Source organism: Mustela nivalis (assembly GCF_964662115.1).
Source record: "Mustela nivalis genome assembly, chromosome: 15".
Lineage (NCBI taxonomy): Eukaryota > Metazoa > Chordata > Mammalia > Carnivora > Mustelidae > Mustela > Mustela nivalis.
Window position 1 is genome coordinate 37,530,102 of NC_139034.1, and position 23,989 is coordinate 37,554,090.

At 35.3% G+C, this 23,989-nt stretch overlaps 1 protein-coding gene across 2 annotated transcripts in view; it reads left to right on the forward strand.

Annotated features, from left to right (window-relative positions):
* Nucleotides 1-23,989, forward strand: part of SUGT1 (SGT1 homolog, MIS12 kinetochore complex assembly cochaperone) — a 39,813-nt gene that overhangs the window by 4,762 nt on the left and 11,062 nt on the right. For both annotated transcript variants that reach the window (XR_014303495.1, XM_082701388.1), the window contains exons 3-11: nucleotides 3,051-3,141; nucleotides 3,827-3,896; nucleotides 4,781-4,851; nucleotides 7,271-7,324; nucleotides 7,896-7,912; nucleotides 10,274-10,308; nucleotides 11,944-12,040; nucleotides 12,788-12,895; nucleotides 22,402-22,492. Coding sequence is in view for 1 of the 2 variants with exons in the window: in XM_082701388.1 (XP_082557514.1) it covers nucleotides 3,051-3,141; nucleotides 3,827-3,896; nucleotides 4,781-4,851; nucleotides 7,271-7,324; nucleotides 7,896-7,912; nucleotides 10,274-10,308; nucleotides 11,944-12,040; nucleotides 12,788-12,895; nucleotides 22,402-22,492 (634 nt within the window). In the remaining variant the exon portion in view is untranslated. The remainder of the gene's footprint in view (nucleotides 1-3,050; nucleotides 3,142-3,826; nucleotides 3,897-4,780; nucleotides 4,852-7,270; nucleotides 7,325-7,895; nucleotides 7,913-10,273; nucleotides 10,309-11,943; nucleotides 12,041-12,787; nucleotides 12,896-22,401; nucleotides 22,493-23,989) is intronic.

Sequence of the window (23,989 nt, forward strand, 5' to 3'; positions counted from 1 at the left end):
TTTAAGAAGGGAGAAGGCCTGGTACTCTTGTTTGTCATCTGTGATTGGGGGATTAGCTGTGGCTAGAAGAAAAATGGGAAGTGAAATCAAATTGAGATACCCAGAGCTAGCTACATGCCTTCAGCAGTTAGGTCAGTCTGAACAGTCTGCTTTTGCTTTTAACCATAACAAGTTAACTTGTTGACTAGCAGTTTTAAAAAGCCTCAAACTTTAAAGATTCAGAAGTTCACCTATCTAAGATCTAAGATTTAAACAATTTTAATGCCTTAAAAAGGAGTTTTTCCCCCGTTTTGGATTGTCAAGGTACTTCTTTCACCATTATCTTGGTAAAGATTTCAGTGTGATTATATTTCATAGTTCACTGAGTTTCTTTATTTTTGAGAACTATAAGTTGCTTGACAACAACTTACTTTATGTAAGTTTATCTTTAGACATGTTTACATTATGTTTCCCATTGGTCTGCATTAAATAATGGCCTTTTGCCGCTGTTATTCAAATGTTGGCACTGAAGTCCTTGTCGTTGAGATACCTCTCTTTAGTCCCTTTGTACTCTAGAAGCGAGCAACTGTTGTCACAGAAACAGAACTCTCAAAACATGCCACAAGTCTGATGTAGTTAATACAACCGCAGATCATTGTTTTAATTTCAGTTTTCCTGGTTTTATTATACTGTATATTGTTTATTCCAAATAAACTGTTTTGTGTTTTAAGACTTGTATTTGTGTGTCATATTCAGTTTGTGTTCTGTTTTTTGATAACTTTTTAAAATAATGGCCTAATAAGTGAATTGCTTAGTTTATTTAAGTGAATCACAAAACTGGTTCTCCTTAACCAACAATTGGTTTGTGTTTTTATAGGTCATTTGCAAGTTGGTTGTTTGAAAATCAGTTTTACTTGATTCCATTTTATTTATCTTTGTACCCCCAGTGTCTGGCCTGTGTTTGTTACATACTATATGTTTAAAAATACTTAAAAATGATGAACCAGAGCCTTGTACAATTTATAGTAGCTTTTTGACCCATAGTATATCTGTTTTCTTGCTGAGGAGAGGCTAGAAATTTGGTTTGGATATGTATTTGGGTAGATAAATAAGCTATCACAGGTTTTCAAAATTGTTGAAAGTTCAAGTGCAAGATGGTATTATTTAACTTGGGAATTTCAGAGTGTTAAGAAACATTAATACAAATGTCATTGGTGTGTGAAAGATACTTTGATTAAAGAAAGGTTACCAAGAGACAGTGTGGTTTGGTGCTTAAAAAATCAGATTTGGAGTCAGACAGACCTGGATTTTATAGGCTTGTCACTAACTAGAAAGTGAGGGAATGGATCCTCTGAGCACATCTGGGTAAGAGCTTTCCAGAGAGAGGGAGCAGCAGACACAGAGTCCTGAAGTGTTTGAAGAACAAAAAGGAGGCCATGTGACTAGAGTAGAGGAGCAAGAGGAAGAATATTAAGAGTTGAGGTCAGAGAGCTAGCAGAGAGTTATATCAAGGAGGGCTTTTGCTTTGAATCAGCTGAAAAGACATTGGAGAGTTTTATGCCTATTGACATAAACAAGATCTGATTTTCATTATTGCTTGGATCAGGATAGTAGAGGTGGTGAAAGTAAAAAGTGGTTTGGATTTTAGGTATGTTGCATTTTAGGTAAATGATTATCAAGAGTATAATTTGCTTTTGGGGAATCATGCTATAAAAGCAAAATCAGTGATGTGTCATTATTGAATTTTACTTTTTAAAATTTTTATATGTTTATTTGACAGAGTAAGAGAGCACAAGCAGGGGGAACAGTAGAGGGAGAAGCAGGCTCCCCGCCAAGCAGGAATACCAATGCGGGGCTCAACCCCAGGACCCTGGGATCATGACCTAAGCCGAAGGCAGATGCTTAACCATCTGAGCCACCCAGGCGCCCCTGAAGTAATTTTACCTTTTAAGAAAACTACCCAGATCCGTAGGATGTGTGAACACTGGGTAGAGAATCAAAGCATTGCCTACATTTATCCTTGGCATCACTGATCATGCTATATCACTTCTTGCATCATTATTGCTCTAGCTACCACTTATATTCTCTGACTGTCCAGGGTGACAGAGTTTTAATCTCATGTTAAATCTTGATCAGTTGATGATAGCTATGAGGTGCTGTATCTGGGCTGTCAGCAGAATGCGGTAATTTCTTAGGGTTGTTTGCTATTGCTAGAAGATGGGAGAGGGACAGATAGGGTTCGTTGTGACTTTATTAATTCTGTTAACTTCCTTGAGCTCTAGATTCAACTTACAGGTTTTTTGGTTTTTATTGGACAGTTTCATATTTTCTAGGCATCTCAAAATTTACATGGTCTTTGAGTTTTCTTCAAATTAGAGGGAGAAAATCTGCTTGTCAATATATATCGTCTAAAGTCTTCAGAATAAATGAGGTAATAGAAATTACCATTTAGTGAGTTCCTACTATAGGCCAGGAATTGTGCTAAGATACTACATTAGATTGTGGATTTTGGGGGGGGAGACTGGAGAAGGGGTGATATTGATCTTCTTGCCAAGAAACACTCCAAGAAGCTTACGATAATAGGTTATTTGATTAAAAATCATGTTTAAGAAACACCTGGGTGGCTCAGTTGGTTGGATGACTGCTTTCGGCTCAGGTCATGATCCCGGAGTCCCGGGATCAAGTCCCGCATCGGGGTCCCAGCTCCACAGGGAGTCTGCTTCTCCCTCTGACCTTCTCCTCGCTCATGCTCTCTCTCAAATAAATAAATAATCTAAAAAAAAAAAATCATGTTTAATGAAAATTCAGATGCATTTAGGGACCCTGGGTGGCTCAGTGGGTTAAAGCCTCTACCTTCGGCTCAGGTTGTGATCCCAGGGTTCTGGGATTGAGCCCTGCATCAGGCTCTCTGTTCGGCGGGGAGCCTGCATTCCCCCCTCTCTGTCTCAGCCTGCCTCTCTGACTACGTGTGATCTTGGTCTGTCAGATAAATAAATTAATTTAAAAAATAAAATAAAATTCAGATACATTTAAAGAACATTTATTGACACTCAATGTGTTTGTTTTTGTAGGAGCTGACTAAGACTTTGGAACAGAAACCAGATGATGCACAATATTATTGTCAAAGAGCTTATTGTCACATTCTTCTTGGGAATTACTGTGGTAACTTTTCTTACTGAATGTATTATTTTTTCTTTATAAGTTATAAATTTTACCTGAGATACAGTGAATCAAATACAGTAGAGATCATTTTTGAGGATTTTTAAATTGGTCTTTTATACAAGGTGTGAAGTAGCTGAAACATGGCAGATATGTTGAGCAACACCCATACAAATGTTCTGGGTGTATCTTTTTCCTTCAGTGGGTAGAGAATTTATATAGTTTTAATTTGTAGTTATTGGAGATATTAACAAAAATAGCGTCACATGTGTTATTTTACAGACTATTTAAATAAAGTGCTCTTATTTGTAGTTTTTATAAAAAAGAATGTCTTTATATATTACTTGTGTAACTTTTAAATTATTCTGGGTAGAGAACCTAGGTAGGGGAAAATTAAACATCTTGAGTCAGATTACATAAATGATGGTAATGAGAAAATTAGATGAATTTTGTGACAGAACTTTATACATTGACTGAATAGCTTTAAAAGGAAAGCTAAATATTAGGCTAATAAGGTGTGAGAGTGATTTTTTTTTTAATTTTATCTTGGATTAGTTTTTCCTAATTTAAAAGCATTTGTCCATTGCACTAATTTGAAAACTTAAAAATATAGGGCTGATTCAGGTTTTGTGTGTAACTTGTTAGGATCCATAAATTACTGACTAAAACCCCCTTTTTTTGTATGTAGATGCTGTTGCTGATGCAAAGAAATCACTTGAACTTAATCCAAATAATTCCATTGCTGTGCTGAGAAAAGGGTATGCAATAACTACTCTTCTAATTGGGTCTGGACTACCGATAGTAGGTGTTTAGTTCATTGAATGAATGAATTTTAAGTTTTATGTAAATAGTGAATTCTGTATTTATACATTTTATAGCTGAGATAGGATTAATTTTTAAATATAATTTTATACTTGTGTTAATTGTAGTATGTGTGTTTTGAAATAGTAGTGGTTGAAGTAATTACAAGGAAAAGATGAAACTGATGGATTTCAAATTCTTTTTTCATTCATCATTTGGAATTTATTGTATTTAACTGACTAGAGAACATCTATTTGTCAGCCAGGCTGGATTGGCTATACTTAATGCTGTGAAAGCCCTGTATCTCTGTACTTTACATCCCAGCTTGTTTCTGTTGATAAGTGTGATTTTATTCTTAAGAAACTTCTTTGGTTTTTTTTTTTTTTTTTTAAGATTTTATTTGTTTATTTGACAGAGAGAGATCACAAACAGGCAGAGAGGCAGGCAGAGAGAGAGGAGGAAGCAGGCTCCCTGCTGAGCAGAGAGCCCAATGCAGGGCTCGATCCCAGGACCCTGGGATCATGACCCGAGCCGAAGGCAGCTGCTTAACGCACTGAGCCACCCAGGCGCCCCACTTCTTTGGTTTTTTAACATAACTATATGTTGGAATAGGCACGTGTACACAATTAAATCAAGAAATTCCTTCTGAAATGAGTTCCAAAATTCGGTTTTAATGAGAATTAAATTTAATGTTATAGTATATTAGAAAATCTCTTGACTGATTAAGATATAAATTATTATTATTTTTTTACCAATAGAAAATATTAGGATATTTAATTTAGAAATCCTTTTTGCATGATCTCATGTGTGTGTGGTATTTGTTTTTAATATGCTTATGCAGGATATGTGAATACCATGAAAAAAACTATGCTGCTGCTTTAGAAACTTTTATAGGAGGACAGAAATTAGATAGTAAGTATTGGAATTGTATGTTAATAAACTAATCCATTATGTCTGTGTTTTAAATATGATGGCTGAATTTTGTTAGTTTGATCCCAAGTTCATTGTAGAAACTTAACATCTTTTTTCTTACTGACATTTCCTGTTGATTGTGTACTTAAAATTGATTAAATTGGCCTTTAGCATTTAAATCACAGATAAACCTTATGATTAGAGGTTAAAAACGATATATAAACACTCAGTGTGCTTCCTTTACTTAGTCTGACTTTATGTTTTTCTAGTGGAGAACTGAAAATTTAATTTGCTCTCATTTTCAGAAGTCCTTTCGGTTTAGGTTATTCAGGTGGCTGAGATAGGAAGTTTTACAGCAGACATTTAACAAGTGAAGCATCAGTTTGGGTAAATTGTGATGGATAGAAACTTGGAGCTTTGAGAGAGTATTGTGAGTTTTTAATGTTGGCTTCAGAGAAGTATATGAAAATTAGCAGTATGGATGTCTGCACATGTGTAGAAATTTTAAGATCCAAAAGGCGAAGAGTCTACAAAATACGGAAAGAAGTTGTAAGTAACCTCATAGATAATTGTAAAGTACCTAATCAGAACTGTGTAGTACCATTTTATCTTACTCTAATGATAGCGTTTTATCACAGTTCTCTAAAGCAGTGGTTCCTAGGTAGGGATGATTTTATTTCCCGGAGGACATTTAGCAATGTCTGAAAAGACTTTTGATTATCGTGACTGGTGAAGAGGGATGTCCTATGGATACCTAGTGAGTAGAGGCCAGGGATGCTAAACATCCTACATTACAGAGAGGTAGCTGGTCCAAAATAGTAGTGCTGAGGTTCGAAACCCTGTTCTGAAGTATTAATGAGTATGTTTTTATATTTTAAAAATGTACTCTTGTATTGCTTTGAATATTTGCTTTCCTGTCATGTACCTGCTTGAGAGAGGACAGTGGGCCCAACTTCATAATTGGAGCCTACAAATTAGGAAGGAGTTGTGAATGGTACATGAGTAATTTGGCTATTTACTAAGCAAGCCAGCATATCTGCACTCTGCAAATTCTGAAGAGTCCAGTTATCCTGTACCTTAATAACATATTTGAAAACCGTGAAGAGACATAAAGCATTCCATCTTGTAGATTTCTAAGCCCTGTTCCTTTTTTTTTTTTTTTGAGCGATAGATAGTTCATCACCTAAATTGTTTCCTTTATTAATATTTTACTCCCATTGATTTTTTTTTAGCTGCCATTAATGTTTATCTTATTTCAAAATCTGCTTCAAATGAAGGTCTGTTTTTGGTAAAATTGCTTTTAAGAGTATTTTTATTTTAAAAAGTTTTGTCTTTTAATTCTAAGGAAAATTTATGTTAAACTGTTAGGGTTCCCTTATTAACAGACAGGGTAAAAAAAAATTGTAACTCAGAATATTACCTTTTTTTCTTTTGGTATGGTAGGAAGCTTGGTTTTACTTACTGATTAAATTTGAGTAATAGGTTTTTCAAATCTAGGATTTTGATAAAATTTTTACCCCACCAGAAGGAGCATGTGCGTATATGTGTGTAGGTTTTAGTTATGGCCTGTACAATTGAATTTCATTTATAAATTACTGTTCTAAGAAATTTTTATTTTTCAGAATAATCTTGCCTGCAATTTGTTTGAGTTTGCAAACTTTTATTGAGCGTGCTTTTAATAATTTTTAACATTATATTAGATTAGACCCTGTACTGTTTGGATTATCATTGTTCTGAGTCTTTAGAAATTAATGATTTGCTTATGTACGTGTTTACATTGCTATATCTAAGTATATAGTTCACCATCTGTGGTCTCTGGGCTGCTGTGGAATCTGGAGATATGACAGAACTGCACAAAGTACAAAGGTGCTTTTTGGTGTTGGTAGGAATGGCATGGTAACAGGAAAAGCTTACTGAGAGAATAGTAGATAGAAGTGGATAGCTGCATTAGAAAATAAATCTGGGGTCAAAAGAGGCTTCTAGACGTTGGTCCAGCTGTCTGGTACCAGGCTTCCATCCCACACTAATTGATGGTGTGTTGGGTATTTAATTCAGGTCTGATTTTGTTGTGTGAGAGGAATCTCCTTTAACAGGAGAGGGGTGAGGGGAAATGTATCTGTATTTGTATCTGGAAACCAGTAAGGTTGTCTGTGGCTAAAACCATTTTTTTTTTTTTTCTTAAATTAAAATTCTTCAGCATGAATGTCTTACGTTTTAAATGTATTAGTATATTTATAGCTCTAGTGTTATGTTTCTATAAATCCTGCTAGGACAAGTATTTTTGTCTGATTTTTTGCTGAATCCCCATTGCTTAAAACACTGTTTGAAACATAGGAGATATTCATTAAGTACTTGTTGAGTGAATATGTTCGATGCTGCTGATGAGTGAGTGATGTTACACTCAGTTTGTCTGTTCTAGGTACAGATCCTGATTTCACTGTCTGGGTTAAAAGGTGTCAGGAGGCTCAGAATGGTAAGTATGTAGGTTTCCCATGTAAATTTTTGACATTTTTGGATTTTAACAAATTTGTTTTTAACTTATTTAAAATATTGTGTTTTCCCTTAGATAGGGATTTCCAAGGTTTTGTTATGTTGAAAGGGTGATTTGGATGGATTTGTCTTGTAGTTGTGTTACTGGTAAGAAATTATTAAAAGTCTACAATGAGTCTGGGATGCAAAATTAAACAATTTTTTTTTTAAATTTGGAATGTGTGGAAAATTGGGTTAGTGTGTTTGTGCTGTAGAAGTTGTGTATGTGACTTAGCTTCTAAATGTACTGTTAGGGCGCCTGGGTGGCTCAGTGGGTTAAGCCGCTGCCTTCGGCTCAGGTCATGATCTCAGGGTCCTGGGATCAAGTCCCGCATCGGGCTCTCTGCTCGGCAGGGAGCCTGCTTCCTCCTCTCTCTTTCTCTCTCTCTCTCTCTCTCTCTGCCTGCCTCTCTGCCTACTTGTGATCTCTGTCAAATAAATAAATAAAAATCTTTAAAAAAAAATAAATAAATGTACTGTTAAATGGAAATGTTTTCTTTTTATGTTTTTAATAGGATCACAGTCTGAGGTGGTAAGTACAAAATTTTTATTCTTCATATTCTTACTTAATTATAATGTTGCCCTGTATTTGAGACAGGACTCTGAATGGTCTTTCTTTTACTTAGATCTTAAGCAATTCCATGTAAGTATTTTTTCCTTTAGTAACTGAAATAATACAATTTTTGGTGAAATGAATAATTATTGGACTTGTTTAATGTGTGATCAACTTGATTTGGCATATTTTAGTATGGTCAGGGTGGTTATTTTTTCTTTTCCTTGCTGAAAAGTCATCACATTTAGGTTAAACAGCTGCTGCTTAGAAAGCACTTTCAGGGTTTTTTGTGGTGTACTGAGAACACAAAAGTTAAGTAAAATTTGGAAATGTTTGTCTAATTCAGTCACATTTATTATTTTGGATATGAAGATTTCCAGGTCTTTTCAGTCATTAAAAGTTATGGTGGAGTTGAAAGTTGCTTGATTTTTTTTTTTTAAACCACTTAGGTTTATTTATAACACACATAGTTACATTATGCACTTAGGTTTATTTATAACACACACAGTTAAATTCTGGCTAGTGGTTTTTAGCAGTGATCATCTGCAGTTTAGTCAGTAAATAAAATGACAAGGAGTCAGGAGATGAATGTGTGTCTTAACTCTGTCGGCAGTTGCTTAACCTTCTTGGGTCTCTTCATGTCTGAAGGAAGATTTACATCTCTGTCTTTCAGAATTACATTGTGACATTGAGAAAGTCTTCTATTCTCTGGGCTTTCTTAATGTGTAAACTGGGCCTAATAGAGCTAATCTCCTTCAGGTTGTGAGCGTCAGGCCAGATATGTGTATATGTAGTGACTGGAGTTTGGAGCATCACCAAAAGTGAGCCCTGTCTGGTTATTGCTACACCTGAAAGGCTTTTCCATATTCCTAAGGGTGATGAATGAGGGAAGTATTTTTGGCTTCCTTTGGGGCACATGGGTGGCTCAGTTGACAAAGCATCCGACTCTTGATTTAGGCTCAGGTGATGATCTCAGAGTCATGGACTCCAGCCCCTAGTCGGGCTCTGCACTTAGTGTGCTGTCTGCTTCTCCCTCTCCCTCTGCTCCTCCCCCTGCTCACTCTTGCTAGATTTCTCTAAATAAATAAATGAAAATTTTAAGTAAACAAAAGTTGGGTTTCTTCACCTGCTGGTATTTCTGTTTGGGATTGGAACAAGTCTTGCAAACAACAAAATAGCATTCGGATCATACTTAGTAACACAGACAGCTGTTTAGCCACAGTGCATTTTGTTACTGCTGTGGTTCACACTAGTTTAGTTTTAATCTTTGCACCATGGTGAACGGGAATAATCTGCTCTAGTCATTGTCTCTACTTGATATCACCTAGACTCAGGTATTTCTCAATAGTTAATAGTGGAGAGAAATTCTGAGTTAGACTTAAATCTGTAGAGGGGTTTTATTTTGTTCCTCTAAACCCCATCTCCCTATCATGGGATGTCTTTGAGGTCACCTATAACCCAGAGAAAGTTCTTTTGATTTACGAGGTCTTAACTGGCACACATGTAGTTTAGGAAGTATGGGTTGGTCTGGAATCATGATTCGTTTGTTTCTTGATGGGCAGTATAGAATTTTTGTTACTGAGATAACATAAGCACAGTAAGCTATTAGCTGGAAAGCACCATGGAAATGTTCTTTCATATATTCCAGAGCAGTGTTTGATGCCACTGCTAAGCCTGAATGTTATACTAAAAAATGTGTTGGTTTTTTAAAATGTCATTGTTATTTTCAGATTAGAGAGTTAGCCTTGGAACTGGACATTTAAATGTAACCTTTTCCATGTAGACCTTTAGAAAGTTTTTTGTTTTATGCTTTTATTTTAAATTCTGAATTTTTTCTTTTTTACTTAAACTCAATTTAATTAACATATAGTGTATTATTAGTTCCAGAGGTAGAATTTAGTGATTTTTCAGTTGTATATAACACCCAGTGCTCATTCCATCAAGTGCTCTTCTTAATGTCATCACCTAGTTATCCCATCCCTCACCCACTGCCCCTCCAGCAACCCTCAGTTTGTTTCCTATGGTTAAGAGTCTCTGTAGCTTGTCTCCCTCTCTCTTTCCATCTTCTTTTTCCTTCCTTTCCCCTTATGGTTGTATTTTAGAAGAAAAATCTCCTTTGACATTTTAACTCAAAATATTATAAAAATGTTGAATATTAAATTTTCTGATAACTTGTATTTTTAACAAGAATACTATGCTTTGTCTTTGAGGGATATGTTGTTGTTGTTATTCCATATCAAAGTAACCACAGCATTGGGTAAATTAATAATACATGCATTTTTAATACATAGTTGCTAAACTAATTTGTAAAATCTTTCTCTTGCAACTTGCCAAAATCAGTCTGCATCCCAGAGGACTCATCAGTCAAAAATCAAGTAAGTGTTTCTTTTTCATAAATATGCATGGTAAATATGGCTAAAGGAAAAAATCCTGTTTAATAGTAAGCCAGTCCTTACCCTGTGCTGTTTGGTGTTTTTTAGAAATTGTGTTTAGCCTGGGTAAACTAATTCTAAGGCTGTTTACTGATTGTGATATTAGTATTTATGTTAAGGTTAAATTCAAGTCAGTTCTCTACTTTAAACTTGCTTCATCTGGTTCCATATAATGTCACCTTTCCATGAATGACAAGAGCCTCTTCCAGTTGTTACTACACAGGAAAATAAATTAGTAGTAGTAAGCTTGGCAGAATTGTAACTACCTGCTTTTTATATTTTAGAGTAAATTTTTCATTGAGTAATTCTGCGTGGGTTGAAAGGGACAACTGTTGCTCAGGGCAACAGTTACAGTAATGAATTAATAAGCATCTAGCAGGTATTTGAATTTATTTTTAATTATTCATTAGTCATGTGTACAACTTGTATTCTTAGGACTATAATAGAAAGAAACACAAGGCATTGATTTGGAGCTTTGCATCCCCACTGAATTTTAGAGGGAAATTGTGAGACTCTTAAAGTTTGTTTCTTTAATCAAGGTGCATTTTAATTACCTAAAGTGGTTTGGAAATGTTAAAACAAAAAGATCTGTTCCTGCTCTTTCTAGGGAGATTTAGGATGACTCTCCCAAATACCAAGTAGATAAGGAATTTGGACTAGCTTGATGACAGCAGCAGGAATAGAAAAGAAACCTTAAATAATAATTATGTTTGGAGCATACAATAACCCACCAGTATTAAAGATTGATTTAATACTGGTTCTGTGTACCAGGCACTATGCTTAGTTCTAGGAATAAAATAGTAGCAGGATAGATAAACTGCTCTGCCTTGTGGAGTTTATAATCTAATACAGGCTAATTTGAGAGTGAGGATCCCTGCATTTCTAGAGGCTTATGTGGGAAAGACATAATTAGAATCTCTAGGCACATTAGTTTTCCCATGTACCTTGAAAGTGAAGGAAGATACGGTATTTAATGTGGATGAGTTAAATTTTAAGTTATTTTAATTTTTAGCTCATTTGCTTCTGCTCCCTGTGTTCAGGGCTGTTTGCCCCAGCTTCAGTTAAGAGATTTTGGTGTGGAGTCCAGCTGACATGGATCCAGTTTAACACCTGCCTCTGACTGGCTGATTGCTTCGCCCATCTGGGCCTATTTTTCATCTGTAAAAGAGGGATAGAAGTGCTTTTTCTTACTATTAGGTTGAAATGAAAGTGTAAAGCTGTTAATGGTATATAATAATGGTTTGCTGTTAAGAGTAAATTTCATCTTTAACATTAGCTTAAGCACAACAATATTAGAGATATGAGTCAGAGCCCAGAAAATCATGGAAGTATTTAAGTATCCTGGAAAGGTTTGAGGCATCATACCCTAATGTTCTTCTCCATTAGTGCAGATCAAAGAAAATTAGTTATATAAAATTGTTTCTGTGAATCACCATCTGCTTTGCTTATTTGTTCCTCAAGGTGGAGCTCTTGTTGTTTATCAGATTGTAGTTTTATCTTGATAAAACATAAAGCAGCAGCAACTTTAAGAAAATTAAATGTTCTAAGGTGGTTTTTCTTTTCTTTTTTTTTTTATAGGTATGACTGGTATCAAACAGAATCTCAAGTAATCATTACACTTATGATCAAGAATGTTCAGAAGAATAATGTAAATGTGGAATTTTCAGAAAAAGAGGTTATTACAGTCTTTGAACCATTTTTTATTTTGAGATTAAATACTTTTATTTGGAAGTATAGTATACCGCAGAAGAATCTATAGCAGTTTATCAGATATTTCTTCCTGCAATGTGGAAAATGCTGATGAAAATCTGAAGCATTGCTTTTCAGCTTGAATGATTTTAAATTTTGAGACAAATGTATACTGTAGGTTACAGCTAGATGTGCATTATCTTTTCTTTTTTAGATTTGAAATTCAAAGCAGAACTTGGCTGACACATATAAAAGACATTAGTAAGATGTGGTTTGGTTACATTTGTATACCTTATGAAAAAGGTCTTATTTTTTGTGTGATTTATACGTCTTAGAATTTACTAACCACATTAAATTAAATTAGTGTGACTTGTAATTTGATTTCTTAGCATTTAGTGGAAAACTTCAATGATATTTAAGTTAGTGGCAGAAGTAGGTATTTTGCATATAAATACTTTTGTTACATTTTGTGTTTTGCTCTTATATCTTGAGTTTTCTAGAGATTTAAACGTTAAATGAAACATACTGTGTTCTGCTTATTTAATTGTGTATGTGAGAATCCATGTAAAAGATTCCAGGTAGAAAAATATTATTTTGAATTTCTTAAATTTGATATTCCATAGAAAGTGTAAAATAATCAGCGGCAGCATGAAGTTCTGTTATATTCAGTCTAAGTATTTTACCTTTCATTATATAAATTTATAAAATGCGCTGCTAATTTTGTCTTCATTAGTTGTCTGCTTTGGTGATACTTCCTTCTGGAGAGGATTACAATTTGAAACTGAGACTTCTTCATCCTATAATACCAGAACAGAGCACATTTAAAGTACTTTCAACAAAGGTAAGACAATTTTAAAAGAGTTGGCAGTAGTGGGGGCATCTGGCTGGCTCAGTAAGAAGAGCATGTGACTCGATCTCGGGGTCATGAGTTCAGACCCCATGTTGGGTGTAGAGATAGATTTTTTATTTAGTTATTTATTTTTATTTAAAGATTTTATTTATTTATTTGACAGAGATCACAAGTAGGCGGAGAGGCAGGCAGAGAGAGAGGGGAAACAGAGCAGAGAGCAGAGAGTCCCATGCAGGGCTCAATCCCAGCACCCTGGGATCATGACCTGAGCCAAAAGCAGAGGCTTTAATCCCCCTCAGCCACCCAGGCTCCTGAGAGATAGATTTTTTAAATGAGAAGAGTTGTCAGTAGTGTTTTCAGAATAAAGAAATATTGGTCAACTAATTGCCAATGTGATTATAAGCTTATAGATCCTTTTAAGCACATATTTTCAAATTAAAAGGTACAGGTAAGTGGGTGTCTGGGTGGCACAGTCAGTTGGGTGTCTGCCTTCAGCTCAGGTCATGATCCTGGAATTCCAAAATGGAGTCCCACCTGGAGCTCCCCACTCAGTGAGGATTCTCTTTTTCCTTCTGACCCTCCCCTCTCTCCTGCTTTCTCTCTTTCACTCTCTCTCTCTCTCTCAAGTAAATAAAATCTTTAAAAAAGAAAGAAAGAAAGAAAAAAAAGAAAGATAGATAGGCAGGTACAGGTAAATAAAACAAATTTCGAGTAACAGTTTTCTCCTTCCCAGATTCTAGGACAATGAAATTTAAAAGTTAGTTTAACCTTAGTAGTGTTTGTATACTTAAGATTGGTATATTTCTTAAAGAGGTGTTCAAAAAAGTTGAAATTATCAGCCTGTCTTTAAGATTTGATAAAGTCTCTTCTCTTAAACTTGGCCTGTTTTTGATGTATAAATATTAATGTATTAAAAAATATAAACTACTATGAAGATGAATCTGCTCTTTTTTTTGTTTTTTAATTAAGCTGAATATTAAAATATTTTGTTATGAGGGAATACTGAATGATTTAAACTACAGTTCCGGTAATTATATAATTTTTAGGTTTCTTTATATTTTCAAAAAGTAAAATATGCAGTAGAACTAAAATTCATAGAATGCTTTAGACAGCAGTCAGAAGATGTAGGTAGTATAAGTCGGACAAGTACTGAACTACTGAACTGAAAAATAAAAAAAACCTGACTCTGGTTCTTTGCTTGTCCTGTGAATTTAGACTGGTCATGCAATTATTATAAGACTAAATTTTCACTGTCTTTAAAAATGAGAGGTATGGACTAAATGAGCACTGAATTTTTTTTCATCTATAAAATTGTGTGAGGATGTATAATGAGTTATGACAGCAGGTGATTTAAGTAGACTTTTTCCATTACAATACCTTCTTTATACAGATGTCTTAGAACATAACTATGTTAGTAACTATTGAGATTAAGTGCTAAGGACGTGAATTTTCCTATCCTAGAATAGAATCAGGGTTGGCCTGCGTTTGGGAGAAATGATGACTGGGCCTGCAGAAAGAAGAGGATACCTGCAAAACATTTGAGCAGAAGCGCAGAGTTAAGAATTGGTAGTTTTGGGGCATCTGGCTGGCTCAGTGGGTTAAGCCTCTGCCTTCAGCTCAGGTCATGATCTCGGGGTCCTGGGATGGAGCCATGCATTGGGTTCTTTGCTCAGCAGGGAGCCTGCTTCCTGCTTTCTCTCTGCCTGCCTCTCTGCCTACTTGTGATCTCTTTCTCTCTCTCTCTCTCTCTCTGTCAAATAAATAGTTAATTTAAAAAAGAATTAGTAGTTTTTTGCATCTAGTTAGAAGTGATTTCCCCACTTACTTGAAGATTACAAAGTACAGAGCTGTTAAATTATGAGTAGACATGAGAAGACACAGTTGTTTGGATGATAGAAAGTGAGAAAAAGGGGTGAAATCTTAACAAGATTTTAGTCTTACCCCATCCACACAATGTAGAATTTGTTTTATAAAAGAAGCTGGGTAAATAATCAACCACAAAACTCTAGCTAGATTTGGGAGATCAGAAAGTTACGGGTTTGGCGTTTTTGTACATATTTTTACCAACAGGTTGTTAATGCACATTTCTTTTGAAGTATAATAGATGGTAAATGTCTTAAAACTTGTGTTACTGGGTCTCCTCATATAATTTATGGAAGAATAGGATGCGTGGTAATGAATACACAAGTTTGTGTGGCTAGAATTGAGGATGTTAACAAAGCATGGTATTCTCTCCTTAATTCTCCTTTGACTCTTGAGTGCTTGTTTCTAACCATCAGCAACCCCCCTGCTATATTCCCAGTTTGCTTTTTTGATTCCTTCTTTCTTTAAATGCTACATGACTACTTTTCTTTTTTATATAGTAGTTCATGTATATATTTCATTATTCTTGCATCTTGTCTGTGAGGATAGGAAGCAAGTCATATCCATACCTGCAGGTAAGGATATCCCAGTTGACTCCACAAACTAAAAAATGAGTAATTCTTTAGTATAAGTATGATCCGTTTGCTAAATTTGTCTAGCCCTGTGCATTGTACGTAGTGCTGGTCAGTAATTGTTCAGTGAATGAATTTAAATTGGATTCTAATGTTAATGCTTTGAGATTGATAGAGTATTTTTATTCTTCGTTTTAATAGATGAAAAGAAACTGAGGTTCTTGGACTTTTAAATGCTTTTCCCGAGTTTTACATAGTTACTGAATTGTTCATCCTGGCCCAAAAGGAATACTTCTCTGTCTGGAAAGCTAGTGCTTCTTTGTTTAGGTCTTTCTAAGTTCTTTAATAAAGTAGTAAAATTTTTAAGAAGTGTAATGGAAGATAATTATTGTTCTTCTCTTAACCCAAAGTAATATACATTAGTTTTGTTAAGACTGCTAACTTTTAAGCTGTGTTTTATGGGAAACGAATTGAAATAATTGCACTTAATTTTATCTTAAGGGAAGTGAAAGTTTTGAATCTTTTTTTTCATACAGCAAAGGGAGACTGTTTCAATACTGAAAGTTAAAATATTTCTTTGGGTTACTGAGGCTTACTTAATGATGACACTAAGAAAAAAATAAGTCATTTGATTTTCATTGGTATTTAGGTGTCTTGAATTCTGTCTTGAATCAGAATGGTTCTGTTTAGAAGAATCTGGTAAAATTAGGGATTCCTTAAAATCTTTGCTTTAAAAGGCCTATTTCTTTGCTTTGAGAATCCAGTCTCTTTCTTTTCCACCTTCAAGGCTGAATAAATGTTGCATATTCTTGTATAATTGTTGGTGAATTGTTATTAATTCAAGTGAAATATAATTTGCAGTGAAAATAAGAGCTATAGGACCCTTAAGTTAATGAAGCAGCATTTCTTGGCTCAGTATTTTACAGTAGCATATCTAGTCAGAATTCATATTTTTTTCCAGTACCTCTGATAGTTATTTCTACTTTTTATTGAAAATCAGCCTTCATAACTGCCTATTCATTTTCTTTATTAAGAAACTGTATTGTTTCTTTGTTCCATCTTGTTAATTTCATGACAATATCCCCTGCTCACAATCACAAGATTATAACTTCAGTGACAGCTATGCTGTGAAATACTCATTTTAAAGATTAATAGTCACTACTTCCAAAAAATTAGAATTTTCAAAATCCTTTGAAGTTAATTCACTCTTGTAGAAATGTTCTTCCGGGCACCTGGCTGGCTTAGTTGGTAGAGTATACAACTCTTGATCTTGGGGTGATGGGTTCAAGGCTCATGTTGGATGTAGAGATTACTTACCCAATAAAATCTTCAAAAGAAAAAAAAGAAAAAGAAATGTTTTTCTATTCCTGTTTCTAGTCAAAGCAGTCTTTTTGTATTTGTATCTATATAAACTGAAGGCTTTTACCTGGAACTGTGAGAAGTAAAGTATCTTTATTTGGAGACAAATAATTGCTCCCTTCTCCTTTCTTAACTGAATAAAATTGAGAGGTTTTAGAGTGAACTCCTTTTCTTTTTTTTTCTTTTAAAGATTTATTTATTTATTTGACAGATGGATCACAAGTAGGCAGACAGGCTGGCAGAGAGAGAGGAGGAAGCAGGCTCCCTGCTGAGCACAGAGCCCGATGCGGGACTCGATCCCAGGACTCTGGGATCATGACCTGAGCCAAAGGCAGAGGCTTTAACCCACTGAGCTACCCAGGCGCCCCTGAACTCCTTTTCTTAATATTCATAGAAGAATCCTAATAATGATGTAATAGAATTGGAGATGTTTGGGCAGGATGCTTCTGCTTTTTTAAACACAAAGGTGTGGGGGTTTGGAGATTGTTTTGTGTCTTTTTCTCTTTTAAAATTTTATGCATTTAATTAGAGAGAGAGCGCACACACGAGCAAGGGAGGGGTTCTGGGGAGAGGGAGAAAGAATCCCAAACAGACTCTGCACTGAGAGCAGAGCCTGAGGCCGACTTCAATCCCATAACCATGAGATCATGACTTGAGGCGAAGTCAAGAGTCCTATGCTTAACTGACTGAGCCACCCATTGGCCCCATGTTTTACGTCTTTGATACAGTGGTGGTGGTAATAGTTTTTGTTGTTGCTTTTTTAAAATAAGTATTTGGTTGCTGATAATCCACGGATTGTTTTTGAAGTGTATTCTTGCCCCCTTTTCTATTAATGCATATTCATATATTTTCCAAAGAAAAGGATTTTTTTTAAGGATTTTATTTATTTATTTGAGAGACAGAGATCACAGGTAGGCAGAGAGGCAGGCAGACAGAGACAGATGGGGAAGCAGGCTCCCTGCTGAGCAGAAAGCCCATTGTGGGGCTTGATCCCAGCACCCTGGGATCATGACCTGAGCCAAAGGCAGAGGCTTTAACCCACCGAGCCACCCAGGCACCCCAAAAGAAAAGGATTTTACTGTAAATACTGTCTATAGCTATCTCTTTAAATTTAGCCATACCTTTTGGATAATTTTTTGATGCTCTTAAGTATTCTACAGCAAACTATTTCACTATGCATTTATTGTAGCTTAGCCAGTCTTGCTGTTTGACCTGTGCAGAATTACAGTAGGTAACTGTTTTGATTGTGGTGTATTATCCCATGTGATCCTCATAAATACTGCTTGATGTAGGTATTTTTATCACCTATTTATAGGTATAAACTGAACCCAGAGATGTTAAGTAATTTGCCCAGATTTTTTAGCTAATTATAATGATGAAGATAATGATAATAGCATTCAGTTATTTGCCAGACACAGTGCTCTGTTCTTTTCATACATGGTTTCATTTAACTCTGACAAGGACCCAAAATGAGGTAGACTCTATTAAATCACTTTTTACAGGAGAAACAGGCTCAGTGAGATTAGGTACTATTCATGGTCATAGATCCAACAAGTAGTACCTGTTTATGACTCCTTTCTAAAATTATGCAGTTGATAGTTTTTGTCCTGCTTTCAAACTCTGCTTATTTCTGAGGAAATAAGTAAAACTTCTAGCAGTGGAAGACTCTTCCAGCAAGTTGTCTATCTATCTTGGTTGCCTCATCTCTAAAGTATGAATGGTAATCTCCTTTTATAGGGTTGTCCTATTAAGTGATGACATATGCAAAGCACACAGGCTTTATAGTAGTGCTCAACAAATATTCCCGCTATTATTATTTTATCCTGATTATGTAGATTTTTATTCCAGTTATAAAAGCAATAAATGCATATTATAGAAGATGTAGAAAAATATAAAGGAGCTGAGAAAGTAATCAGTCTCACTATTAATGACATTTTGAGAGACTTCCAGAAGATGAATATTTTTTATATTTAGATTTTTTTTCTTTTTTTTAAAGATTTTACTTGAGAGGGAGAGAGCAAGAGGACACAAGCAGGGGGAGGGGCAGGCAGAGGGAGAAGCCGACTCCCCGCTGAGCAAGGAACCAGATGCAGGACTCCATCCCAGGACACAGATCATGACCTGAGGCGAAGGCAGACTCTTAACTGATTGAGCCACCCAGGTGCCCACCCCCCTTATTTAGATCTTTCACTACAAGTGATATACTGGAATTTTTTGTTTATGGGAGTATCTCTTCTGATTAATTTCTTCGGGAAGAATAGAGACTGTGATTTTATGTACTATCGCAGTTCCTGGCCCACAGTAGGTACTCCTTAAATACTTGAATTGTACTATTAGAGCTTTTGTGATTTTTCAGTTTCTCATCATTAATAACTATCTTCTGCATTTAAAAAAAGATTATGAAATGATTTGAATGAAAAAATAAAGATGGTAGATGTGCAGTATGGCTTCAGGAAGACTGAGTTTGCTCTGATTTTGGACGAAGTGGTTAGGTACAGCCGTTAAACGTGCTGAGAGCTGAGTAAGAACATTGTGAAATTACATTCTAAAGGTCAGAAACAATTGTTTAATGACTACAGCCTTGAAACAGATGGTTGTCAAAACTTTGCCAGGAAAAAAGTTCATCAGTAAATTGGCATAGCTCTCTAATCGCTGAGAAAGATGCCTTCCTGTCAGCCTATGGCAGTAAGTGGGAGCTTTTGCCTCCTCCTAAGAAGGTGGTGTCTGGATGCCATGACCCTTTTGGAGTAATGGCTTCCCTTTAAATTTGAAGTTCTTTCATTGGAAAATATTAAATTGTCCGTGCATAAAGAATTTAGAAGTGGGTGATAGTATGCAAAATCATGAAAACTTAACAATCTGGAACAGCAGGGATTCTTATTTAGTAACCTGTGAATACTGCTTTGGGATATTACTGAAAGCCTTCCCTGTGCATATGAGAGGAACATTCAGACCAAGGTTCTAAGTTAACTTATAAATTATTTTTGACTTAAATGAAAATAGAATAGCTAAATAATAGTTGTAATAAACAATATCTGAAATTGGGTGTGTGGTAACTCTGGAGTTACCTGCCAGAGTCATTAAGACTTAAAACTTCATTTTTACAAGCATGTATAAGCATTGAAAGTGAAATGGGTGTAAAAAGGAATTCACAGAAAATTAGCTCTCCCACTTTTTTAAAAAGCTGCTTTAAGTATGTTTTTATTATGTGCAGCTATTTTAATGAATGGATTAAATACAATTTCAAGTTTAGTTCAGTGTTTCTCACTTGATACACGTCGTTACTAAGGGCTTTGACTTTGGCCTTACAAAGTCCTCATTCTGCACATTTCATACTGCACCGTTGATACTGCACAATTACTCAGGTTATAGTGGCTTTCAGTACATGTGAGTGCCAGTGTATGCTGCTCCTTAGGTGAAATAAGGAACTTTTTGTTGACTATGCGTAAGTGCAGGAATTTGAGATGTGAATGGAGGGTGCCCTGAGGCAGAGATATTAGCTAAGGGTAGTGTTATGTATACACTGCTTGCCAGGTCTTCATTTCCAGAGGAGTTGAAAAAGGAACAAGATGAAGTTTTAAATTTTAGGATAATATCCCCTTTCAGTAACTGTTGCTTTGTCATTGCCAGCTATTAGAGTTTTGCTCCTTTTTGATAAATATTCCAGCAGTGACAACTTAAAACAATCATATTACTATCCATATTACATCCCTATTACTATGGGTAGTGTATGAGAAAATATGGGTAGTGTTTTACTTTATAAAAATTAGTCATTCATTTTAGAGAATTCTAGAGATACATATAAACTTAATGTTAAAAATACTATACTTTCCCAGTGACATTTGTTTCATGGTGTTTTCGTTATGAAAACAGTTTTTTGTTAAATTTCTGTGCTAAAGAAAATAAAAATACTCAAAGACCACATCCCTCTTATACCTTCACTTCTGTCTGATTAAAATTACTGGCAGATTTCTCCGTTAGTGTTTTGTTAAGGTATTTTAAAATGTAAATATTAAGGATTCTGACACTAAATGCAGGTGGTAGAAAGATCTGAATTTTTCTGATTTCACAGAGTTAAAGAACCAGTGTGAATAGGCTTTTCTTTTTGTTATATTTGTCTTTTGATTTTTTTTTCCTATTTACAAAAGTAAATCCTTTTCTTAGAAAAAATTAGAACATAAAATTCTGTTTTGAGGGGCGCCTGGGTGGCTTACTTTTAAGCATTTGACTCTTGCTTTTGGTTGGGGTCATGATCTCTCAGAGTCTTGAGATGGAGCCCTGTATTGGGCTCTGCGCTGGCTGTGGATCCTGCTTAGAATTTTCTCTCTCCCTTTCTCCTTCCCCACGCTTGCACTTCCTCTCTCTCTAAAATAAATATATAAGATCTTTTTAAGAAAATTTTATTTTGGTTCTTAAACTGCGTAATAATTGGCTTATTAGTGCTATTAATGCTGATTTTGCGAGGCTAAAAATGGGAATGAGAGCATTATTTGAACAAGGAAAACAAAAGGTATATGTAAGTGCTCTTTGAGTGTGTGTTACAGTTAAGGGTAGACTCTAGGGTGGTCCAGCCTTGATGAGAGAATTAAAGATGCTTTTAATATTTCATTTTAATAAGTGAAGCTAGTTCAGCATTTAGAAGGTCTTTGTAGTTTGCCTTACACGTCTTTCACCTTTATTTTTTACTGTTTTAACATAAATCCTGGACTTGAGACAAATGGGTCTTGTCCATACTCCCTGACGCACTATGTCCTTTGAAACCTCAGGGCTCCACTTTTAGGCGGTTTCTTTTGCCCCTGGAGACGTCCCCCTTTCACTATTGCAAATACTTACGCCCCTCAAAGCTCTTCAAGAGCTACCTACAAGAACATGTTTTTAATATTTTAAAAATCCACCACATCCTTGAAGATTACAACTTGCTGATATTCGGTGTTTAATAATTATTGAGTGAATTATTATGAACATTTTAGATTATTTGTAGTATTTTTAGTATTGTAGTATTTTAATAGACTCCCACTTAGCAGGGAGTCTGCTTCTCCCTCTCTCTCCCACCGCACTTGTGTGCTTTCTCACTATCTTTTTCTCTCTCAAATAAATAAATACTTTAAAAAATTTATTTTAGAGAGCTTGAGCAGGGGGAGGAGCAGAGACAGAGAAAGAAAGGGAAGCAAACTCCCCAGATCGGGGTGAGTGGCTTGATCTCGACAACCAGAGCTGACATCAGGAGTCAGATGCCTTACCTGGCACTCCTGTACTAATTCCTTTAGAACAGGGTTTCTCAGTGAGGAGTGCTGTTGACATTTTGGGTTGGATAATTCTTTGTTGTGGAGGGATTGTCCTTTATGTTGTAGGATGTTTAGTAGCATCCCTAACCCCCACCCCAGTTGTGAGGACCAACAATAGCTATAAAAGTTGCCAAATCACCCTTGGTTGAGAACAGTTCATTGGAAGAAAAAAGCATATGGATTTCAGGATTCTTAATTATAGCTTGTAGTGTGTATACATGTTGTTTTTGAAGGGTGGCTTTTAAATAGAAATAAAATGTTTCAGAGTTCTTTAAATTTAACCTTGTATAATTCAAGGAAATCATCTCGGGCACTATTAATTCTTAAAAAATTTTATGACTTAAGGAAATTGCATTTGTTTTTTACTGTTTTGTATATTTTACCTGAAATAATACATTTTATTTGGTGTTTCCTCCAGATTGAAATTAAAATGAAAAAGACAGAGGCTGTGAGATGGGAAAAGCTAGAGGGGCAAGGAGATGTGCCTAAACCAAAACAGTTCATAGCAGGTTTGTTGTCTGGCCTTGATGAGCTTTAAATTCATATTGTGTTATATACTTGAAGTTAAATAGTAATGAGCATTTTTTCTATTTTCATTATTTATGTTCCCAAGAACAACATACAGTGAGTGCAGTAAGATTGCTCTGTAATGAATACAAAGTGCCTTTTATGTAAAGTTTCTACCTTCTTCAATTCTTCAGCTGAGAATAAGAGTGAATGCCTGCGTAAACCCTGAGGGGGTTGCGTTTTTATTGTTTACCCAGTCGCTGTATGACATTAGTTGAGGGTTGTTTTTGTGTGTTGCCCTTTCCTATTGCTTCTTTTTGGATTGTAAGTGGATTAGAGGTTTATTCTGCTGAAATAATTTTCTCCTCTTCGCTCTCCTTTTTATTTATTCCTTTCTATTTCTTCTGATATTGTCAACTCTAATTTCGTGGACTTTCAGGGCTTCGCAGAGTAAAATACCTAACCCATTTCACTCTATTGCTCTTAAAGAAGTGCTCACAAACAGGTCATGAAAACCTAAGAAAAACCCAGAAGAGTGAAAAGTAGGGTTGATTGTTTTTAACCCTATAAGGACCAGTCTACTTACTTGGGATCAATTTTAAGCCTATGCAAAAGACAGCTATTTTTCTAATGGAATGATTAATCTGCTTAGATACTGTTAGAATTACAGTCTGAGAGTATGTTTTATAGCAGTGCCCTCATTAGGAAAGGAGAGAAAATTTTTTTGATTAATGTTCTGATTTGATGACTAAAATGCTACTTACAGATATTTTCACTGCTCTTTCTGTAACAGAAAACAGATTTCTTATGGCACCTTTTAGAAAACACAGCCAACAAATCATTAATTATATATTTTTAATTTATTTTAATTTTTTATTCATTATATTTTATTTTTATTTTGAAATAATTTTAGATGTCCCTAAAAGTTGCAGAAATGGTAAGTTCTCATGTACCCTTCACCCAGCTTCCCTGCATAATAACATCACAACTAGTCTGTTGTGTAATTAGCAAAACCAGAAAATTGACACCAACAGATAATTTTTTAAGGATTGAAATATTTGAAGTTGGTATGTAGGCTGTTAAGCTTCTGCTTCACGTTTTATGTGAAAGATAGAGGAAAGATGTTATTTGATTCTTTTGGGTCTGACTCTGAGAGATTTGGGGGCTGAGGTTTATATAGAGCTCAAAAAGCATTTAAAAAACAAAAACAAAAAACTTTAAATCTTACTCAGTTCTAACAACAGTTCTCTGTAGGAGGCAGCCCTGTTTTGCATAGTCTAAAAGTAAGCAATTTGCTTAAGATCACCCAGCAATTTTTGTGGTCTAGGACTAAACCCTGGTCTTCAGGGTCTTGGTCTGGTTCTTATATAAACCCTGTATGTGATGCTGGTTGTTGCTGCATCTTTTAACAATGGAAAAAAGTCTCTGCTGACCTGAGAATCTTTGCAGTTATTTGATATTATAATGAATGAACAAGGGAGTTAGGTTACCCATCCATT